Source organism: Merops nubicus, unplaced genomic scaffold, assembly GCF_000691845.1.
Source record: "Merops nubicus isolate BGI_N331 unplaced genomic scaffold, ASM69184v1 scaffold204, whole genome shotgun sequence".
NCBI lineage: Eukaryota > Metazoa > Chordata > Aves > Coraciiformes > Meropidae > Merops > Merops nubicus.
Genome location: NW_008603344.1, coordinates 126,730 through 146,198, shown reverse-complemented (window position 1 = coordinate 146,198; position 19,469 = coordinate 126,730). Strand labels below are relative to the sequence as shown.

General features: G+C 39.0%; 1 protein-coding gene across 1 annotated transcript in view; it reads left to right on the top strand.

The window, feature by feature from the left end:
• Positions 1–402: 402 nt before the first annotated feature.
• CACUL1 (CDK2-associated, cullin domain 1) overlaps positions 403–19,469 on the top strand; it is a gene marked incomplete at its 5' end in the record, with an annotated part of 42,643 nt that continues 23,576 nt past the window's right edge. Inside the window, 4 exons of the mRNA XM_008938615.1 lie at positions 403–485; positions 1,075–1,201; positions 5,546–5,648; positions 15,482–15,577. Coding sequence (XP_008936863.1) covers positions 403–485; positions 1,075–1,201; positions 5,546–5,648; positions 15,482–15,577 — 409 coding nt within the window. The remainder of the gene's footprint in view (positions 486–1,074; positions 1,202–5,545; positions 5,649–15,481; positions 15,578–19,469) is intronic.

Sequence of the window (19,469 nt, the reverse complement as noted above, 5' to 3'; positions counted from 1 at the left end):
TTTACCCATGTATTTAAAATGCAGCTGTATTCAAAAATGCTTATTCCCAGTGTGGTGTCTCAACTGGATTGTTTGGGGTGGGAACAGTCTTTGTTCTCTGTTCCATATAGCCCAAACCTACACGTGGAGTTCAGATGAGGCAGTGACTTTAGCTGTCCTGGACTGGATAGTTCTGTTAGGAAGTACACCCTCTGCTCTGACTTAGTGGGGGCTTTGTTTTGGGTGGGTGCTGTGAAGCTGTGGTGGTGTGCCAAACCAGCAAGGCAGTCTGGGAGTAAGGTGCTAACCCTTCTGCTGTGGCTGCTCTTGGAACTGAGCTGGGTGTGGCTGGGTCAGAAATCCTCCCTGAAAAGAGTGAGGTACAAACTCTTCTGTGAAGACAACATGGAGTGGCTTGCACAGGAAGGTGCACTTGGGAAGCTCAGAGGAAAATCAGGCAGTGATGGGCAATGCTCATTTAAGTGCCTCCAATTCTTCCCTGGGTCGTTTCTTATCTGGAAAACAAGTATTACTGCTAGAGGGGGGACTGTAATGCAGACCAAAAAAAGTTGCCCAGAAGCCCAACTGCAGTTGAAGATGGAAAGAATTGCATCAGCCTTAAGGTCAAGGAAGCTGCTGGTCCCACCCGAGTCTTGTAAAATTAACACTTCTGCTGGGAAGGTGTATTCCAAAAACTACAAGTCTGGATCAAAGCTTATTCACCTGCATGCGAGGACCCAGGTCTCCCACAAAGTTGCATAATTCATTAATCTGAACTACTTTTTTTTTTTTTTTTTTTAATTTTACTTAAATCATTATGCTGTCATGCTAGAACTCTGAGGAATTTGTTTTTCTCTGTAATTGGACCCTGAAGAAATATCCAGGCTCTGAGCTGGCAGGTTTTCTGGGTTTATTTTCGGTAAATAAAGTACAAATTCAAGTGCTGGCCTTTAATTTTAGAGGAGGTTATTGTAGTGGAAGTGGGCTGCTTCCATTTTTTTTGGCCAGTTTGTTGGTGTGATCTGAAACTGCAGAACATTCACTTCAAATCTTTGAGCTAAAGTTACTAAATGTGATTTTCTCTCTTTCTTGTAGTAATGAATGTTATAACAATAGAAGATTATAAGAACAGATATTGGCCAAAGTTGGACAGTGCCATAGATCAGCTTTTAACTCAGAGTCCTGGTGACTACATCCCTATCTCCTATGAACAAATATACAGGTAAGAAAATCTTCTAAGTGCTTTTTTCTTTAAATGTTTATCTTTCAGCCTATGCATATATTGTATTTTATATTTATGAAGAATGTCAAAAGGTTACACAAAGTACAATATTATTTAGTTGGTTGGAATAGACATGTATCTTGACATCCCATGTTAACAGGAATAAAGGCTAAAGAATTACAGTGCAGAGTGCTGAAAACATTAACATTAAAGTCAGCTACACCACAGGTGCTTAGTGTAATTTAGTAAGAAATGTATTGGTCTCAACATCCCTTTCCTCAAAGGGGGAGAGGAGATTGGCAGGGTAGGTGTTTGACGCAAAGCTTCAAAAGGCTTCTCTGTCATGTCTAGTAGGAACCAATCTGGTGCAGTAGAGATGCACAAGTAAATAGAAGCAGCTAGTGCCAATGTCCATCCATATAAACTGCCATTAGTGTTCTGCATCAGGTAGATTTGGACTGATTTCCCCCTCGCCCAGCCATCCCACTGCATGTGCAGTTAGAGGCTGTCTGAAGGACTAATGCAAGATTCAGTCCTTTGTGTCTCCATTCTTGTCTGGAGAACATCTAATTCAGACCTGGCCTGGAGCTGCAGTTTACTTTGCTTTGAAAGGGATCTGGTAGCACAGCAGGACTGTCCTGCAGACTGAGCTAGTGCACAGTAGTGGGGACAGAAGGGGATTTGCTTCAAAAACCACACTGCTGCTCCAAACCAAAATGCTAAGTGCTTTAGAGACCTGTCAGTTTAAGAGATTGACTAAAATGAAGACTTTTGTTCTGCAGGTGACAGGTATCAAGGGTGTTGGTAAATAGGATAGAAACTGGGTAGCTGCTGCTGCCTTAACTGGCCAAGATGTTATTAGAGCTAGTGGCCCTTGCCAGCAACACAAGTAGTAGCACTGCTGTCTTTTTTTTTTAACAATACTCTATGAAATGACACTGGCAGCACAATCACTGATTGCTGGTTTTAAAGACTTTCCGCTCTTTTCTCTCCTGCCCACTTGCTCTTAGCCACTTTGTCTCTCCAGTTTGAAACTTTGGATGAGGGAACCAGATCCAAGAACAGCAGGTGTTCAGTTTTCCCTCTTCACTAAACTAAAAAACTTTTAAATAAATTTCTTCATTCCTCCCCAAACTTTTGGAACTGCTCTTATCAGGATTCGACGTGTGTAGAAATAATTGAGATGGTAAATTTGAACTGAGGGACATTTTGTGGCTTTAGTGTAAGTAACCAAAATCCTTTTCCTAGCTTGAAATCCCCAATTGCAAACAGGCATCAGTTAAGAGTTAAGCCAACATCTCCCCATAGTCACCTCTGATAAAGAGTAGGTGTGCAAAATCAGTGCTTTAATACCTAGAGTAGGTCTGTACCTAGTTAGGATTTTCAGATTACTGCAGTTTTCTTTGCTATCTTTTTACCCCTCAAGTTTTATTTATGAAAAGGAATAATGGGTTTAAAGTTTCTCCTAGATGACCCTTATACATCAGGGTGACACTTGATGCAGCATCATGATGATGCACAGATGTCTGTTGCATGTATTTGACCCAAACAAAAGATTGTCTGTAGTTCAGTGTTACTGATACAGGTACTGTATCAGCTCTTTAAATTTTCTTTTATGTCTGTGGGTGTAGTTATTTTGGATGCAGCCTCTTCCAACTAGGACATTTTTTTAATTTTTGTTTTTTTTAGGGGGTATCCCTTTACTTGACTTACAATGTAGACAAAATAAATTGAGGATGGAATTAAAATTGTTTTTTTTTTTTTTATTGAATTTAATGATGATGCTTACTTGGAATACTGCAGAAGGTCTGTAGCAGACTTGAGGTTTAGATCATCCCTGCCTCCCTAGGCTAGTTCTTTAGTCTGCAAGTGGGGTGTTTTTTGAAGTGGTTCAAACAGCTACATATCTCTTATATTTACAGTGAAGCTGAGCTGAAAATACAGTGGTCTTTTTGATTGTCTTTGTGCTGACTAAAGGAATCGGGGTTTCCATAATGCAAACTCAAAATACATTAGATACTCAAACTACTGTATTTGACCTGACCAGTGGTCACTGTAGGTGTCTGCTCCACAGCAGTGAAAGCTGGGAGATAACTTCAGAGGTGTGTATGCAGGTACTTACTACAGATGAGTTTACCCATAAGGTATCAACGTGTCATTAGTGACTGTTTTCATCTGTGAGTCCAAAGCCTGCCTCTGCATAGTCACTTCCTATTAAAAGGGTTAAATATATTGACAGGGAAGGAAACTTGGAGGTGAAGGAAACTTTGAGAAGAGGAAAATGCAAACAGCTAAATTATATTTCTGATAATGTTATGCAAGCCTCCCAGGTACAATGTGATTAGATTTCTGTTCTTCAAAACAACTTACAGGTCTCAGATCTTCATTCCTCTCACCAAATGTTTACCTTTTAGTGTCCTGCTTGAGTCTTCCTTTTGCTAGTGTGTTTGGTTATGCTAAAGGACCAACAAGCTGCTGACTTCTTTTGGGTAATAGCAGGGCAAGGGTGATTCACAGAGCCAGCCCACAACTGGGAACCGAAAACAGGATCTGAAAATGGGGAAGGAACCTCTAAATAGAAGTGTTAAAATGAAGTGTGAACACACTCTGCACATACCTACGAGGACTAGTGTTTGACTACAGAACGTGTTGCAGGAGCAGGTCTAGAGATGCTGTATGTAGCACTAAGCAGAGATACACGTTAAGATTTGGTGTAGTTAGATCACTGCCAATGGCACAGTCAGCTTGTGGAAGTGGCCATGGACTGGTTAGTTCTGGAGCAAACCCTGTCTGTTGTTACCTAGCTGTCTGGTTTCTAAGACATGAAGATCAGTCTGGCTTAACTTACCAGTGTTTCTCACTTTGATTGAAATTAGGTTGGTGTTTTTGCTGTCACGGCATCATACCAAGATGCCTTCGTTCTAAAACAGGATCCGCTGTTAGTAGAGTTCATGTGGGAGGAGGATGACTGTTATTTAAATAAATATCAAACTACAGATACACAATTATTTTTAATATAGAGTAGTAGGAGTGGTGGGAGTCTTTTGGTTCTTAAGAAATAACATGGTTTTCCAAATGAGCAGGCTTTGCATAGGGATGAACACTGTACTTTGGGGGCTTTAGAAGCTGTCAGAGGGAATAAATACAAACTTCTAGAACTTACTGATAATTCACTGGTAAAACCTTCCTCAGCAGACTTTGAGGGTGGCAGTTACTGAGTGGGAGCACTACCTTGGAGTTGGTGCTTAGTCTCTCACTTGCACTAGAAAATTCCAATAGCCCATAGTCCCCAGCTGTTTTAATCCCATTATTGCAGTTTGTCCTTGTGCCACCTTCTCAGTATAGAACTGGAAGACCCTGATTCCCCTACGGAGATACAGTGCTGCTGTACCTTAGCTTTAGGCTCTGTTCAAAGCCTGCAGAATTCAGGTCTGGGATCTGGACCTTGCTGGTTGGTTTGCACGTGTCCTTGATTTTTGGCAACTAGCGTTTGAAATACTGACTTTAAGGAATGGAAGCACTCAAGAGAAGTAACAGCTGCATGGTACAGATAATGTCAGTGTTAGTCCTGATGGTGATGACTACATTAATGTAACTACTTGCTGAAAGTAATGTATATATTTGTTTTACAACTGTGGTAAATGTTTTCAATACATAGCCTTACTTTGCAGATGTATGTTACTGCAGTATGAGAGCAATAAAATGTTTTTAAAAGCAAAGGTGACACTAAAGAGCAGAGTTAACTCAGCTAAGCCATGGAATGTAGCATCAACATTTTGTTGCTCTTTCTCTGCTTCTTTGTTATCAAAATTTAGGGTTTTCTTAGAATTTAAGTAACAAAGGATGGGGTAACATGCTTGAGTCTGTAACTTCAGAACTTCTGCCTTTTCTTTTTAAAACGCTAGTTTTTGGTGCAACTTCCATGACTGCTTGTCAGTGTTGCTCTTCTTTTAATAAGGGTTTTGCTCTAGAACAGGCATATAATCATTAAACCTCCTTATTTTAGTGGAGACTTAATTCACACAGGAGAGACAAAAGCCAGAATTAGAAGTGTGCTGTTGACAGAATTATCCTGGCTGTTCTGAAGTGCACTGTTAAGAGGACCCGTAAATTAAAGTGGGGCTGGGGAGGGGGAGTGGGATGGACACACTGGGGCCTCCAGGGGAGACTTAAGTGTCTGCTGGAGCTCATTCCAAGTGTAGGGCTGTATTTAAAAGTTCATCAGTCGTTCAATTAACTCTATTATCCTCTAAATTGAGACTTGAACAAAATATTTTGAAGTCTGTTACCCTTCATTGCAAACTGTTGTGAGTTCATTGTTTGTTCCTATATTTGTTTCTGCAGTTGTGTGTATAAGTGTGTATGCCAGCAGCATTCGGAACAGATGTATAGTGACCTAATAAAAAAGATAACTAACCACTTAGAGAGAGTCTCAAAGGAGCTGCAGGTAAGAAGCTGCACAATCTCATTCTGTCTTTCCCGGGATCTGTGGTTATACCAGAGCAGCATGTAGATGGCCCATGGAGGGGATTGCCATTAAGACTGGTTTATGTTGCCTTAATAAATTGTGGGCTACTTCATTCACAAACTGGCTGTTGGACAGAATACCAGCTGCTAGATCCAATTGCATGGTACTGACTAGCCTTAGAGATCTGAACCATGTGGAGAGCAGTGGCTTTATATTATATAGAGTAAAAGATCAGAGAATGGGAAATCTACAGTATAATCTAGGATGTAAATGCTTCAGTCAAACATGATCTGAGCACATGATGTGGATGCTGCCATCAAGGTCTTAATCCATATGAATGGTTTGTGGGCCTTGTGCATCACAAGCAACACAAAAAGGAAAAAATGCAAGTGAATAAAATATAAATTGTGAAGTATAAATTAGGAGTTATATTGCATATGAAACTTGTGCTATAGTTTATTCTGCATTTTTCTTGCCTATCTCTAGATGTCAGTGGTTTCCAGCAATCCTAATACAGTTTGTGTATCTCTATCCTCTGCATTTTATTTGTGCATCCATGTTTGTTCTCATGTGTGTCCCTTGTTGAAAATTCCTCTCAGGCTAGAACCTCCACACATGTTCTTGAAATTGTCATTGCTGTAGCTGCAACACTGTTTTATTTCTCTGCAGCTTTTGTCACTTCCATAACTGATGTTTGAGTTCTGTACTGACTTGCAGTGCATCAGGTAGAGATGCCTGAAATACAGCAGTGCTTCTATAACAATTGGTAACTCATTTCTGTCCGTCAAAAGCAGTCTTACTACTCTTAACTGCGTCAGGTACTTCTGGCTACTTGTGCTTTGCCATCAGAATCCAGCACTGTGACCGCTCTGACACCCTTCTTGTTGTACTCTTTTCCTCTTGATGCTTTTCCTTACAAGGAAAAACAACCACCCTGCATTTAATGGGCTTTGACAATCAAATAACAAGGTCACCTTGAGCTAGATTCTTTGCTTCTTTTCTCTATTACAATTCCTTTATTCCTTGTGGAGTGACATCTTCACCGTTCTGTAAAAATTTGTTAGAATAGATGGACATAGTGTTTGAAATAAAGCCTTCACTTGGTTCTGCTGAGCTGATGCAGCCTGTACATTTTTCTTCTGCTTGTGAGAACTAAGAGCTGTTGCAGCTATACAGGTTTGGCCAGTTTTTCTGACATATCCCATGGTGGTGCACTGCATTGCTTTGCTTTGAATTCAGCGATACCCCAAATCCTTTACTCTGTAGTAGTCCCTGATTATTTTCTCTGAAGTTCCAAAAGTGACTGAGGCAGCTACTTTTCAAGTTTGCTTTAGCCCACATGTGCATTAAATGCTTCTGCCTGAAAAACAAGGCTGTGTACTGAACATCAGCTGTTGAAAGAACAATTGAGAAAACTATTTAATGCAATCTTTGTCTTGCAAAAGTTTCCTTATGTAGGTTAGACACACCTTGTGACAGGTGGCAAGAGGACTATAATATATCATGATACAATCTTTGAGTGTACTAAGTTTTATCTGTCACGAGCATGAGTTTGGTTTTGAATGGTAAATTGTATCTTTTTGAGATGCTTGAAGTAAAACTCGTATGCCTTAGAAAATTGTTTTAGCTGTGAATTGTGAAACTTGCTCTTAAGAAATTACTTTACTACAATATATATTATTATCCTGATAGTTCCTTGATCTTAATACATTTTGGTGACACTCAGTCATGGGTTTTATGTTGAAAATGTGCTGCTAGATATTTACCCCAACAACAACAAATTACTTTGTAAATGCTGGTTACTTGGAAGGTTCTGGTTCATGTGGGCAAACAATAAAAAAACCTCATATGTGTGAATCGTTTTAATGCACAATATGAGGTGTTTTGCTTTCTCTGACAAACTCATTCCTCCTGCCAACAATATTTAATGTAATTGCAGAGTTGTGTTTAATTGTCAAGGTGTGACTTGATGCAAGATAATTTATTTTTTTTTATGTGCAGAGATGCAAATGTAGCCCAACATAAGCAGGAGTGTTGGTTTGTGTTAGAAAGCAGTTAATCATGAAAACTGAAGTGGCAAGTGCAGTGTCTCATTCTGGATAAGTCAAGCAACATCTTTGTGTGGAAGTGCAACAGTTCAGTTGCAGAATATTGGTGGATTGCAGAATATCTGCATGTAACCAGCATGCCAGAGCAATCTGTTTCCTACAAGAACCACGCATCGACAGCAGAAGCGATAGAACTGTCAGATACCAGCTGGAAGTGGGAACACACTCCCTGTGAACACACTCCCTGGTCATTCCCTGTGTGACTTGTACTCTTCAGACTGCAAGACACCTTGTGTGGCATTGGTGTTTGTCACCATGTGTTCTCCTGAAGGTCTGCTTCTCAGGTCTTCAGCTAAAAAAGCCAATATAATTTTCAGTGGTGGCAGAGGGATTATGAAAATGTGGGTGGCCTGATGTATTCTGTGTGTTAGACGTTGGGTGAAAAGCAGTGAGCGTTGCCTGCTGAGTAATAGTACATTTAGATGAGATGAATTGCTTGTGATCAGACCATCAGCTCTTTCATATGGGGCCTACTCCATCCATAGACTTTTCTAACTCCCTCCTTAATAGGTGTGTAAGCAAATGATCCTCTCTTCAGGCTGTTTTAGTTATGGAGAGACTCTGAGCAAGGATTACCTTCCTTGCTTGCAATTGACGTCTGACAAGCTTCTCTGCATTAGTAAGAGTGGGTTTTGCCATGTGGAGCTTCCAGTAACTGAGAATTAATTTTCCTTAATTCTTGAGTTGATCATAATTTTGGATTTTTCTCTGCTGAAAAAAAGTGTCTGCAGAAAACAAATGAACATGTTTCCTGTTGCCTTGAGGTCTGTGAAGCTTTTTGTATACCGATATTTTTCCGAGATTCTTTATTTAGAAACGTTTTATTGGTAATGGACATAGCCCATTATGTTGTGGTTTAAAATAATGACAGCTGTTTTTGTGGGTCAGTGCTGAGTTGTTCAGATGTGTGAGATGGGGTGCGTGCACAGGCATATGCTTTCAAATCAAATACATCTCTTAAAATGAATAAAGCTGTTTGGCACTAGTGTTTCTGGCTCACCTTGTTGCACTCTGATAAAGTAATTTAAAATCAAGTACTGTGCCTATTATGCATCTCCTCAGCAAAAGATACTGGAAAGTACTTTGTGCATTGACAATTAAAATGCACTTACCCACAACAAAAGCAGCTTTCTTGTGCAGGTGTAGTAGAACGTTTTCATTTTAGTTAAAATAATGTAATTCCTTTAGGAAATGACTGAGAGCTGATAAGCACTTCTTGGTCACGTTGCACCTTCTTATTTAGGGAAAAGAGAAAAAGGGATCTTTGAGTTTTGTGTTGGATTTTGGTTTTTTTTTGGTTTTGACCAGAAACAGTTGAATTTGGTAACATAATTTTTATGTTCTTTGAAGTTAATAAGTGAGGATCAGTCTTTCTCTGAGTAAATAAACACTTGTTTGTCTGCATTATTTCTATTTTAAATGAAATAGAAGTGGTAGAGCTAAATTACCAGAATTTTTTGCTTAAATTCCCTCTGTCTGAAGGCTTTGGATAAATTTGGAGCCATTTGATGATAGTGTACTTTGGCTCTTGAACATAGGGCTTGGGGTTTTTCTTCCCTATTATGTCTTGAGATACGTATGAGTGGGTGTGTGTAACTTTATCATGAACAATATATTTTTTGTTTATAATGAACATGGCTGAACTGAGCAGTTCCTGGTGTTGGTAGATAATTTGCCTGGCGGCTGGGTGACCCCCAGGACCTGCACGTTGAGAGCTTTCACTGTGCAATGCCAGAAAGCTGTCCTGCCTCATATTAATCCTTACAACTTCTCAGCCTTCTGTCTCGTCAGCTCTCAAACCAGTCTGTGCAGCCTACAAAAATACCTTCTCACCTATTGCTTCCTTGGAAGGGTATACATTGGAGACAGCTTACTGTAAAAGCCATTCCACTCTTTTGAGGACTGCCAAACCTTGGTAACTGAGTGCCTCATATCACGTCGCTGTTGGTTGCCATCTGTTCTTAGTTATGTCTGTTGTGGACAACCTGTTCCTTCCTTGCCTTCTCCTTTCTTCCCTTCTGGCTTACGTTTAACCTTCCACTCGTCCCTGGTGGTTGTCTGGAGTTCAGCCATGCCGTGGTGAGGAGCCTGTCATTTCCTGCCCCAGCTCCTTCTGAAACGTTAATCTGATTAATACAGATGCCTTATGCCAAACTTCAGATTAGGTTCTGAACTTGCTTGTTTGTCTTTTAGAAACAGTTGTGTAACTTCCAGTATTACTCCTGATTACAGGAGTAAAGGCATGAAGCTTAAATAGCTTGTTATGTTTACCCTGTGAGCTTCGCCTGTAGTCAGGGTGGTATAAAAATGCATCCAAGTAATGCTTTGAGGGACTGGTTAAACTGAACTTCTGACTGAGGGCAGAGCTATCTAGAGTACCAGCTCCACAGCAATTCTTTATATTTACACTTTAAGGTTATTTTACTCCAGATTTTTTTGCAGATACATTTTACTTTCCTTCCAAGGGACACTAATGATTACATTACCTCTATATAGTGCTATACTGCAGTTGAGTAGTTATGCCACTCTCTAAAATAGAACTTTTGACAATATCATCTGTGGATGTTTTTTGTGTAAACTTAGTAAATCAGGTTGCTACTAAGCTATGATGAGACTTTAGTGATGTACTTGTGGGACATAGTTGCAGTAGCTTCTCAAACAGTTCAGTAGATACCAAATGTGCCTCCTTTATATTCTGCCTATAGAAAAGGTCAGAAAGAAGTGAAAAATGGAAATTGAGAGCTTGCATTTCCCAACTCTCTTCTAAGTATGTTAAATCACTAGTGTTTCTTAAAGTCCATTTGGATCACTTCATGGTCAGTCTGTTTTTTAAAGAGGAGACTCAGACTGGTCATTTGTCTGGTCTGTAATATTGAAAAGGGAAAAAAAAAAAAGACTCAAAAAAACCAACCCACAAAACATCCAGTGGTGTAGGCATTTATCCATCAGTTATGCTGGGGAAACGTTGCTTAATTTTGTGTTGAATGAGTCTTTACAGCTGTGAATTACACTGAATTGAATCAAATCAAATGACTGATCAGTGTTAGGACTCAGATGGCCGAACCCAGAAGTGTTAGAAATGCGTTTATCTTCGTGTGTGAACATCAAAAAATGGTGGGTTTTGACTTGAGGTAGAGGATGGGGTCACCATAGTGCCAGAAATGTCATTTCTAATGGCTAACCTGAGAAAGGCATCCTTCCCTGCAGCTTTTTGAAAAGGCTTCTATTCCTGTAGCCATTTTTAGTTCCTCGCCACACTACACTGGGTGCTTCAGAGCCTGATACAATTACAGCAAGATATAAATAAACACAGCACAAATGAATATGTATTAACTAGATGGGAAAGGTGCTGAAGGTTTCTCACTACTAAGCAGAGTTTTGATGGCCCTTGAATACAATAGCATTTTGCTTTACAAACATGTAGAATGGAAATGGAAACACGGCCTGTGTCTGCTCTCTTGCTCTGAGACAATTATATGAGAATATATCACCCTGCTGCACAGCTCTGATCAGTTCTGAGTGCAGGCTTGAGTAGGAAGACAGTCAGTCTTTGAATGAGTTGTACTTTGATTTGATGTCTGTTTTTTTTCCTGTAAAACATTTTAATAGTACCCTTTCGTAGTGAGCTAGACGTGGGCCATCGCATAAATTGCCTGCCAGACAAAGTAAACAAATTACATTTTCTTGAGAAAGAACAAAAAGTGTTTTGAAAGATTCAGACCACTTACATGAATAGCAGGTTAATTTGGGTAGCTGTAGCCATTCTCTCTTTCCACTTGGCAGGCGTGGGAGGGATGCTGCAGCATGTATGCTGGCGTTTGGACAGTGAGCAGGTTCCCAGGAAAATAGAGCTGCCTGTTCACCATAGGAGCGTAAGCTTTACCGACTGTTTCACTGATTGTGCCAGACAACTGTTCATAAACAGGTTAACTTTGTGTTCCTCAAGCAAAGAACAGTTGTCACCGTTTGTTTCTGGAAAGCTATGTCTGAGTTGTCATGAACCAGCAGCACGTCCCCTGGTTCTGTTTGTATGTTCAGTTAAAGAATGATATTCAAAGTGGTTTTCAAACTGAAAAAAAACACATCTTTTTAATGTCTATGGTTCCTTGCCCACAGGTTCATTGAAATGCCTAGATATTAGATCTCAAATGAGGAAGGGTAATTTAGTTACTATACTTGGGTCTCTGATTGCTTGTTTTGCTTGAAGTTATCTGTCTTACATGTCATCCTTTCTCAAATGTGTTTTCTTGTTGCTTCTCATTTCACTTGGTGCTGAGATGTCCACTATGGTGTGTAAGGAGATTAAGTTCTTTAGGATCATTTTTTTTGCAGCAGCAGCCATAGTATTTAGTGCCAGGAAGCAGTTGTCTCAGAACCAAGTAGCTGATGTTAAGCAAGTGTGACTGCATCACAGTTTGAGCGACCTGGCCAAACATTCGGCGCTCCCATAGATTGACACACTAGATAGTTGCTACTGAAAAACTGTTCTTAACCTTGGCAGTGGTAGGTGAGAGCAGATGTAGGAGAGGTTTAAAGCTGTCTCTCCATATAGTGTCTTAATAAAAACCTAAACCAAACTGAATTGACAGTTTGATAGGATTTAGGATGGGTAATAAAGGATCCTTTCCCTTCCTGGGAAACCTTAGGCTAGCAGTATATTTTTCTTTTAATAGCTTCTGTAATACTTCCCTCAGGTAAGACAGGAGTGGATTTAAAGACTTAATACTTTCTGGGGGGTTGTAAGAAGTAAGTGTCATGATTAATTCCACCCCTCACCCTGTAATTAAAATAGCTGAATGTATGTGCTATCTTTTTTCAAACAGGACCAAGAGTGAAAAATGTCAGCCTAAGCAGTTTCTTTGTTTTTAATAGTTATAGCTGAATAAATACAGACTTTAAATGTAAGTTCTACTCTAGCCATTCAATAGAAAAATCTTAGCAAAGTCTATTTGACATCAAGCTGGGTGCCATGCACTGGGTTTTACTTTATAAAATTGTCTTTTATATAAAGCTAATCCCACTGCAGTTGCTGTCTTACTCATGTGAATGTGGAGATGTGGGGAAAGTGGCTGTGCTCAGACAAGGAATTGATGTCCATCTAGGAGCTTTGAGTAGCCATACAGTAACACCTTGATGAATAGAAAAGAGATTGTTCTGTTTTCCACACACAGATCACAATGATTCATCGATGAGCTGTGAAAATACTGTCATTGATTTCTGTTTGGCTTGAGGTTTTTGTTATTTAAAAAGCAAGCAATAATTGAGGAGAGTTTGGTTGACAAGCTTGGGTTTTTTTTTTTTTGGCACCAGGCAGAGTCGGGTAGCGTGTGCTTTTCTGTTAGTGTCTGGGCTGTTGAGTCTTGACATGAAACACTGGCAGAAGAATAAAACAAAGGAAACATCTCATGCTGATAAAGCAGTTAAGACCATGATTTTGCATTTCAGAGATTAAGGCCTGGTATTTGCCTGACACTAGTGAGTGCTTCATTTGATGCTGTCAGGACTTTTCTTGGCTTTTTTCGGTCTTTATCTACAGCAGTAGTTTTCCTCTTGGTTGCAAGGTGGTGGTGATCAACAGGTATCCTTCCATGAAAGGTCTCTTGAGGTTGTTATCAGGAGACAGCTGGATGTGCAGTTGTTCCCTCTTAAAATGTCTCTCTTAGTGTGACATAGGCTTTGTGAGGTGAGCTGGCAGAGTTTCCATCCTCAGTGGAGGAAGAAGATGGTAATCCTTAATGTCCCCTGTAAAAAGTGGCAGACTGGCTGTTACACCATCACCTCGAGTCTGTTTATGGGATTAAATCACATTTTCCAGACAACTTCTGTCTTTGTGTTTGGGTTTTTTTTTTTAATGAAAAGTATAAACTGTCAGTGTGAGAAAAGTGGTGCCCTGTGTCAGGCTATGATCTCCTTTTGTCTGACACGTCCTTTGAAGTAGAATTTTTCTTTAATCTTAGAAGCTTTATACCAAGTCTTTACAAATCAGAGATTATAACCACATGTAAAGCTGAGGTTAAAAAGGAGTGAAGCAGGAATACATACTGCTTAGAAATGCAGATTTCATTGCATGTTATTTGCAACAAATTATACCTGTAACTGTATATGAAAGGGAGTCCTTGGCGTTCGTAGCTACTTTTATACATTGTTGGCATTTAGAACTAAAATTTATTTGGCCACCCCTGAGAACTGCATCTGCAATAAGATTAAAAACTTATGATCAAAATAAGGAATAACCATATATAACCTTTGGCAACAGCATGTGGAATAACACTTTTATTCCTTTGCCAGTTTTGCTTTCCTTGCTGAAACGTCTGCTTTGTATCGGTGTTTGCTGTGAAAACTATCTGTGTGTCCATTAAGCATATTAAGGAGGGATGCAAAAGAAACTAGAGGAAAAAACTTGCATAAATTTAGAATATGTAATAGAGCAGAAAGTCAACATAAATTCTAACTGTCCTCTTAGAGCCCCTGGTGAATGTCCATACACAGGTTGAGATATCTACTTCATAAAGATAAGAGCTTTAAGTTCCAACAAGGTGGTCAAGGTGCAGCTAGCCTTGAGTGTTCCTCATTATGCAGATGATTTGACTTTAGAAAAATCTTTAAGCTTTTTTTCTTGCAAGGTCCCAGTAAAAACATAGTAAAACATAAAAACTGTGTCCCCCATTAAAACAGTAGGGACAGCAGGAGGGGTTGGGCCTGTGGCAGAGCACTGTATCTGAGTGGGTTTGGATGGAGAGGGGGATAGTGGAGGAACATGTTACCCCAGCTCCACGTCCGTCCCTGGGTGTGTAAGTGCACTCCTGAACACTGTCTTCCCCTCCATCCCTCCAGATAAATATTTATGAAAGAAACAGTGGTTATTGCTTCCCATTTTTGTGGTTCCCTTCTCAATTTAACTTGCCTTGCTGCAGAAGAGAGCTTTTCAGCTTCCTGGTTTCCTTCTTTGGGAAAGATGGTGTAGTACACAAACTAGCAGTGCTGTCACTGTGGGCTCTACAAGGCTTACTATAAAGTTGGGACATACAGGTTTTGTGTAGCTGTTTTGTTTGGGGCTACAGGGGGTGATGCTGTGTAGATTTGTGGGTCTGGAGTGCAGGGTGCCAGATGTGGAGTTTTATCTGACGACATTGCTTTGTAGTCCCTCCAACTCAACACCCTAGATACTTAGGTGGCCTTAGGTGACCCAGCAAAAACTTAAAAATGTTTTCTGTGAAGGACAGTGCTCCCTGGAGCTGGGAGATGTGCCACTTGCCAGCTCAGATGCAAAGCAGCAGCTTAAATTCCACCCTGCTGTCTTGGGATAGAAGCCTGCAGGGGGGTTGGAGCACATACCTCAGCACTGCTGAGATCGAATTGTGGATTCTAGGAGTGACAGTTCTTTCAAAACGAAGGTCTTTCATAAGTGTTTTTATTTGCATATGCTAAATGCTAGTTTGTTACAGGCACGTTGTATTTCTTACTGAATGGACCTTTTGCTGGGCACTGACACATAGTCCTAGGCAAGAACCAGTTACTGAAGAAAACTGCTTTTGCTGGAGGGAGTTAGAGCAGAAACTCTGGAATGATGTGTGGCTTGCTTTGTGTGGAACTAGTGTATCAAATACTTTGTAGCTTTTTGAGTTTGCTATGAAAGCATAGCCCATGCTGTTCCAGATCTTTCTCTTGTTCAAATTACAACCTGACTTTTACGGTTTCTTGCAGGCCAGCCCTCCAGATCTCTATATTGAAAGATTTAACGTAGCTCTTGGACAGTATATGGGAGCATTGCAGAGCATTGTGCCTCTTTTCATATATATGGTAAGTTTTAGAAAATTCTTTTCAAATAAAGTATGTCCATACACAAGATGCTGACTTAAATGAAAAAAATATAATGCATCTATAATTATTTTTAACTTGTAGGACTTAAAATTCATGCCTGGTTTTGCTACCACAGTGTTGATCAAATTGTGTGGGGAGAGGAAGGAGAAGCTGTGCTTTTAAATGCAGAGTTTTGCAATGGGTTTCTGCCCTAATATTTCTTTCCTGGGAGTGGGGGAAATGATTTTTATTTGGGTTATAAAAAAGCCTTCCCAAATAATTGGGTCATTATATCTTTTTGAACAGGGATAGTTTGGTACTTAGTTTGGGCAGGCTACAAAGATGATTATATCTTGCTTTTAAATGACAGAAATTCAGACAAGACAGAAAGAAATGACTCTTGGAAATGTCTGTGTCACTAAAGCAGTTTAGAACATTGGCTGCAGACAAACTTAGGTTCCTAGCACTGTCAGGCATACTTGCAGGGATTCAGAAACTGCTGGCTAAAGGTCATGCTGATGTTGTAATTTATGAAGTCTTCAATAACTCTGAAGAAGTCTATAATTTGCATCATTCTTGTCAAACTTTTTTTTTTTATGGTAATGAATTTAACTTAAGCTTGAAATTCTTCTACCAGAATCCATCCTTGCATTCCTTGCACTTGCATCACTTAGAAATAAAAAAAGAAAAAAGGAAGTATTTGTTGGGAAAAAACTTTTTCTTTTTTTAGTGAAAAAAAAAAATACTCAAAGCTGATTAGATTGAATCTTTTCAAAGTTCTCCTTAATGGTAGCTTTTAGAAGGCTCTTCTGTGTTTCAGTGAATGTATCTGAAACCAGGTAACTTGCTGCAGTCTTTTAGTGTCATGTTACCATACAGGTTTGTTTCATTAAAAGAGGAACTTGCCTTTCTTGAACTGGGTATCTTCTAGCCTGTTCTTTCATCTAGTTATTACAAAATGGAACCCAGTTGTTCCAGCTTCACGTGTAAGCTAAGGGATATATTCCTAGTGATCATCTTTTTCTCCTGGCTTCTGTCATGAAGTGCTGGGGAAAAAAAATAGGAAGAGGCTTTTCCCCCTGTTGCATTCAGATATTTTTAGATGCTAGCCATTTTTTTTCCACCTATGTGTACTTAACTTGTTTATTACAGGCAGGAGTTGAAGCAGTCTCATAATTTAATATCCATTTACAAATAGAGATAAGCTGTTGAAGTGTGTACTTTTATTGAATGCTCAGTTCCATCACAGAGTTCAAAGTCTATACTTAACAATTAAGACTGCAGTAGCTAACATTGAAAAAATGCTCCTGATAGACATATGAACAAGCAAATTTTATCAGTATAAGCCTTGTCTGTATGACCAGACAAGGTATAATTGCTAAATAGATTTCCAAATCATTCTTTGTACACAGTGATGCTGTGGTGGTTGTATTTTCAAATGAGCAGTGCTTAATATCCCATTTTTTTCCTTTCAGAGTCTAAGTCTAACTTATACCTGAACATAGTACAAATGGTTAATGAGTAATAAACACACCTGGAAAATCAATAGTTACATAGTAATTTTTTTTTTTTAGGACAAAAAAGTGAAGTACTCTATCATGTTAAAGGAGAAGCTTCTTTAAAGCATGGCTAGTGATTTGTTCAGGCAGTAAGACTCTGTTCCTGCAAATGCTTCCTCATTTAAGTGGCTTAATTGAAATTAGGCCTGAGAGTTAGTGACTTGTGTTGGTTCCTCCTGCTGCCAAATGCAATGCTGATTTGGCTCAGCTACATAGTTGATTTTGAAGGCTAATGTCAAATTAAGTCTCATACTTTTTCTTTGAAATAATTTATTAATCAGTGTTGTGCATGGTGTGGAAAATATCTCTAGAGAAGTCAGGATGAAAAATATTTTCTTATCTTAATTTTTTTTCTGTATGAATTTGAAAGTACTTGTATGTACAGCCACTCCTGCAGTTTTGCATTGTAGCATCTAATCAAGTTTTCTCTTGCAGTTTCCTTTATTTAACGAAGAAAATACAATTAAAAAACAATTACAAGAGGTGAAAGCCTAATTATTCCACAGTATAAATTAGAGCTTTGGAGTTTCTTTAATAGGTACTTTCAATGTATTTTTAAATGAAGAGGATTAAGTTGTTGAATTCTGCCTTTATATCAGAGGTGGCAGGGCTTTCCCTTTTTGGTAGTGTTGTGATGGCTTTAATTAGGAGTTTCCAAAGCTCTTAAGTTACAGTGGTAAACTTTGTTCTGACAGGATAATTACATTGCTGCTTAGGAAAACTTTTAATATACATTTAAATATTTTTTAAAAATCTCTGAAGCGAAGGGAAACCCAAAGGGTTTCTTAAAAACTTACTTTTAAAATTTTGCCTTAGGCTTAGTCCTGTGTGTTTATATGTCAGCAGCAGCACTTTTCTTCTTTCTACTGATGTGTGCCAAACCACGTTCTTGTCTGTGAATGGTGGGAATACAGGAAAGGTGCTTTCTTAACCTGCTTGTATATGGTGACCAAGGTAAGCTATGTTTCTGAGCTCACCCTGAGTGATGCCTGAGAGGGCTGACTTTGCAATTGAAGGAGTTTTATTTTTCCTTCTCTTGCTAGGAGCACTAGTGGTTTTCTTTTTCATGTGGTGATGGATTTTTTCAGTCTTGTGCTGCTTCAGCGGACTTCTAGAGAAATCGTGGAGGCCCAAAGCACTTCTGTCACCAAAAAATTCTGTGGGTTTAAGCTCCTTCAAGAGTTCCAGGATGTAACTGCAGATAAAGCAAATTAAACTGGAAGTCAGCATAGCACATAGTACTTTATTCTGAAGAATAATTCCTTGTGAATAAATGTTTGCTTTGTAAATCTAAATGAGATTATTCTGGATGCTTATAGATTGTACTTCTTACAGTATGCTACACACATGAATAATAATCATATTTCCACTTCAAGAAAAATTAAAATCAGCATTGAGATGATATACTTCTTTATAATGCATTCTCAATTGTTAATTATGCATAGAGATGTAGCTGAAAATCTGTTATCTTTTGGCATTAAATGAACTGAACGTTTGTGAGCACTGTGGTTTTAGGATAGTTCAGAATATTTTCATTGCCTCTAAAATATTACTGTCCTTATTGGGTGGAATTGCTTTTCAATGCTTATCAGCTAGAGGGCATTTTGTGTGTCTGTATACAGAAATATCTGTATACAGAAATATCCACATATATATACACTTGCATATGATACACTGTTTTCTTTTTCAAGTATGTATTGCTCTCCTCTGAATGTTGACACAATTATGTGTCTTAACATTTGCCAGATTGCTTTATGATATGGTGGTTTGTAGAAGTGCTTCTGTCATGTCTGACTTTCTCAGTTGTTGGTATCTGCTTACCATTAATTTCCCTGCTAGTTAGACCTGTAGGTGATTTGACACTTGTCACTAGGCTGTACCAATATTTCTTGAAATCTTACACAGAAAATTTTCCTGTTTTTCCACTAATGTAAGAATAGGGAATGTAGCAGCCCTTCTGCTATTTCCTTTCAGCACTGTGGATTGGAAATGAAGTACTTATACTAGGTGATTTTTTTTACTTTTATATTTTAAATATTCTCTATTTAAATTTTGCATGTGTAACATCTGTTTGGGAAGATGTTTTCAAGTGGACAAATGTGAAGAGTATTTTACAGTTCTAGGTATAACTACTGTCTTGTAACTCTTCTCCTCATAACTTTTGGGATTTTTTGTTGCTTGTCTAGTTATGAAACTTAAGGTGTAGGCTTTTCAGCTCCTAAACAGAAGAAAAGCATTACAGTTTGCACGTGTTGTTGCCAGCTGCTTTCAGTGTAAGAAAGTCTGGGGGCTGGGAAAGGAACAGCCTGAGTTGTTCCCTTAGCTGTGTGTGT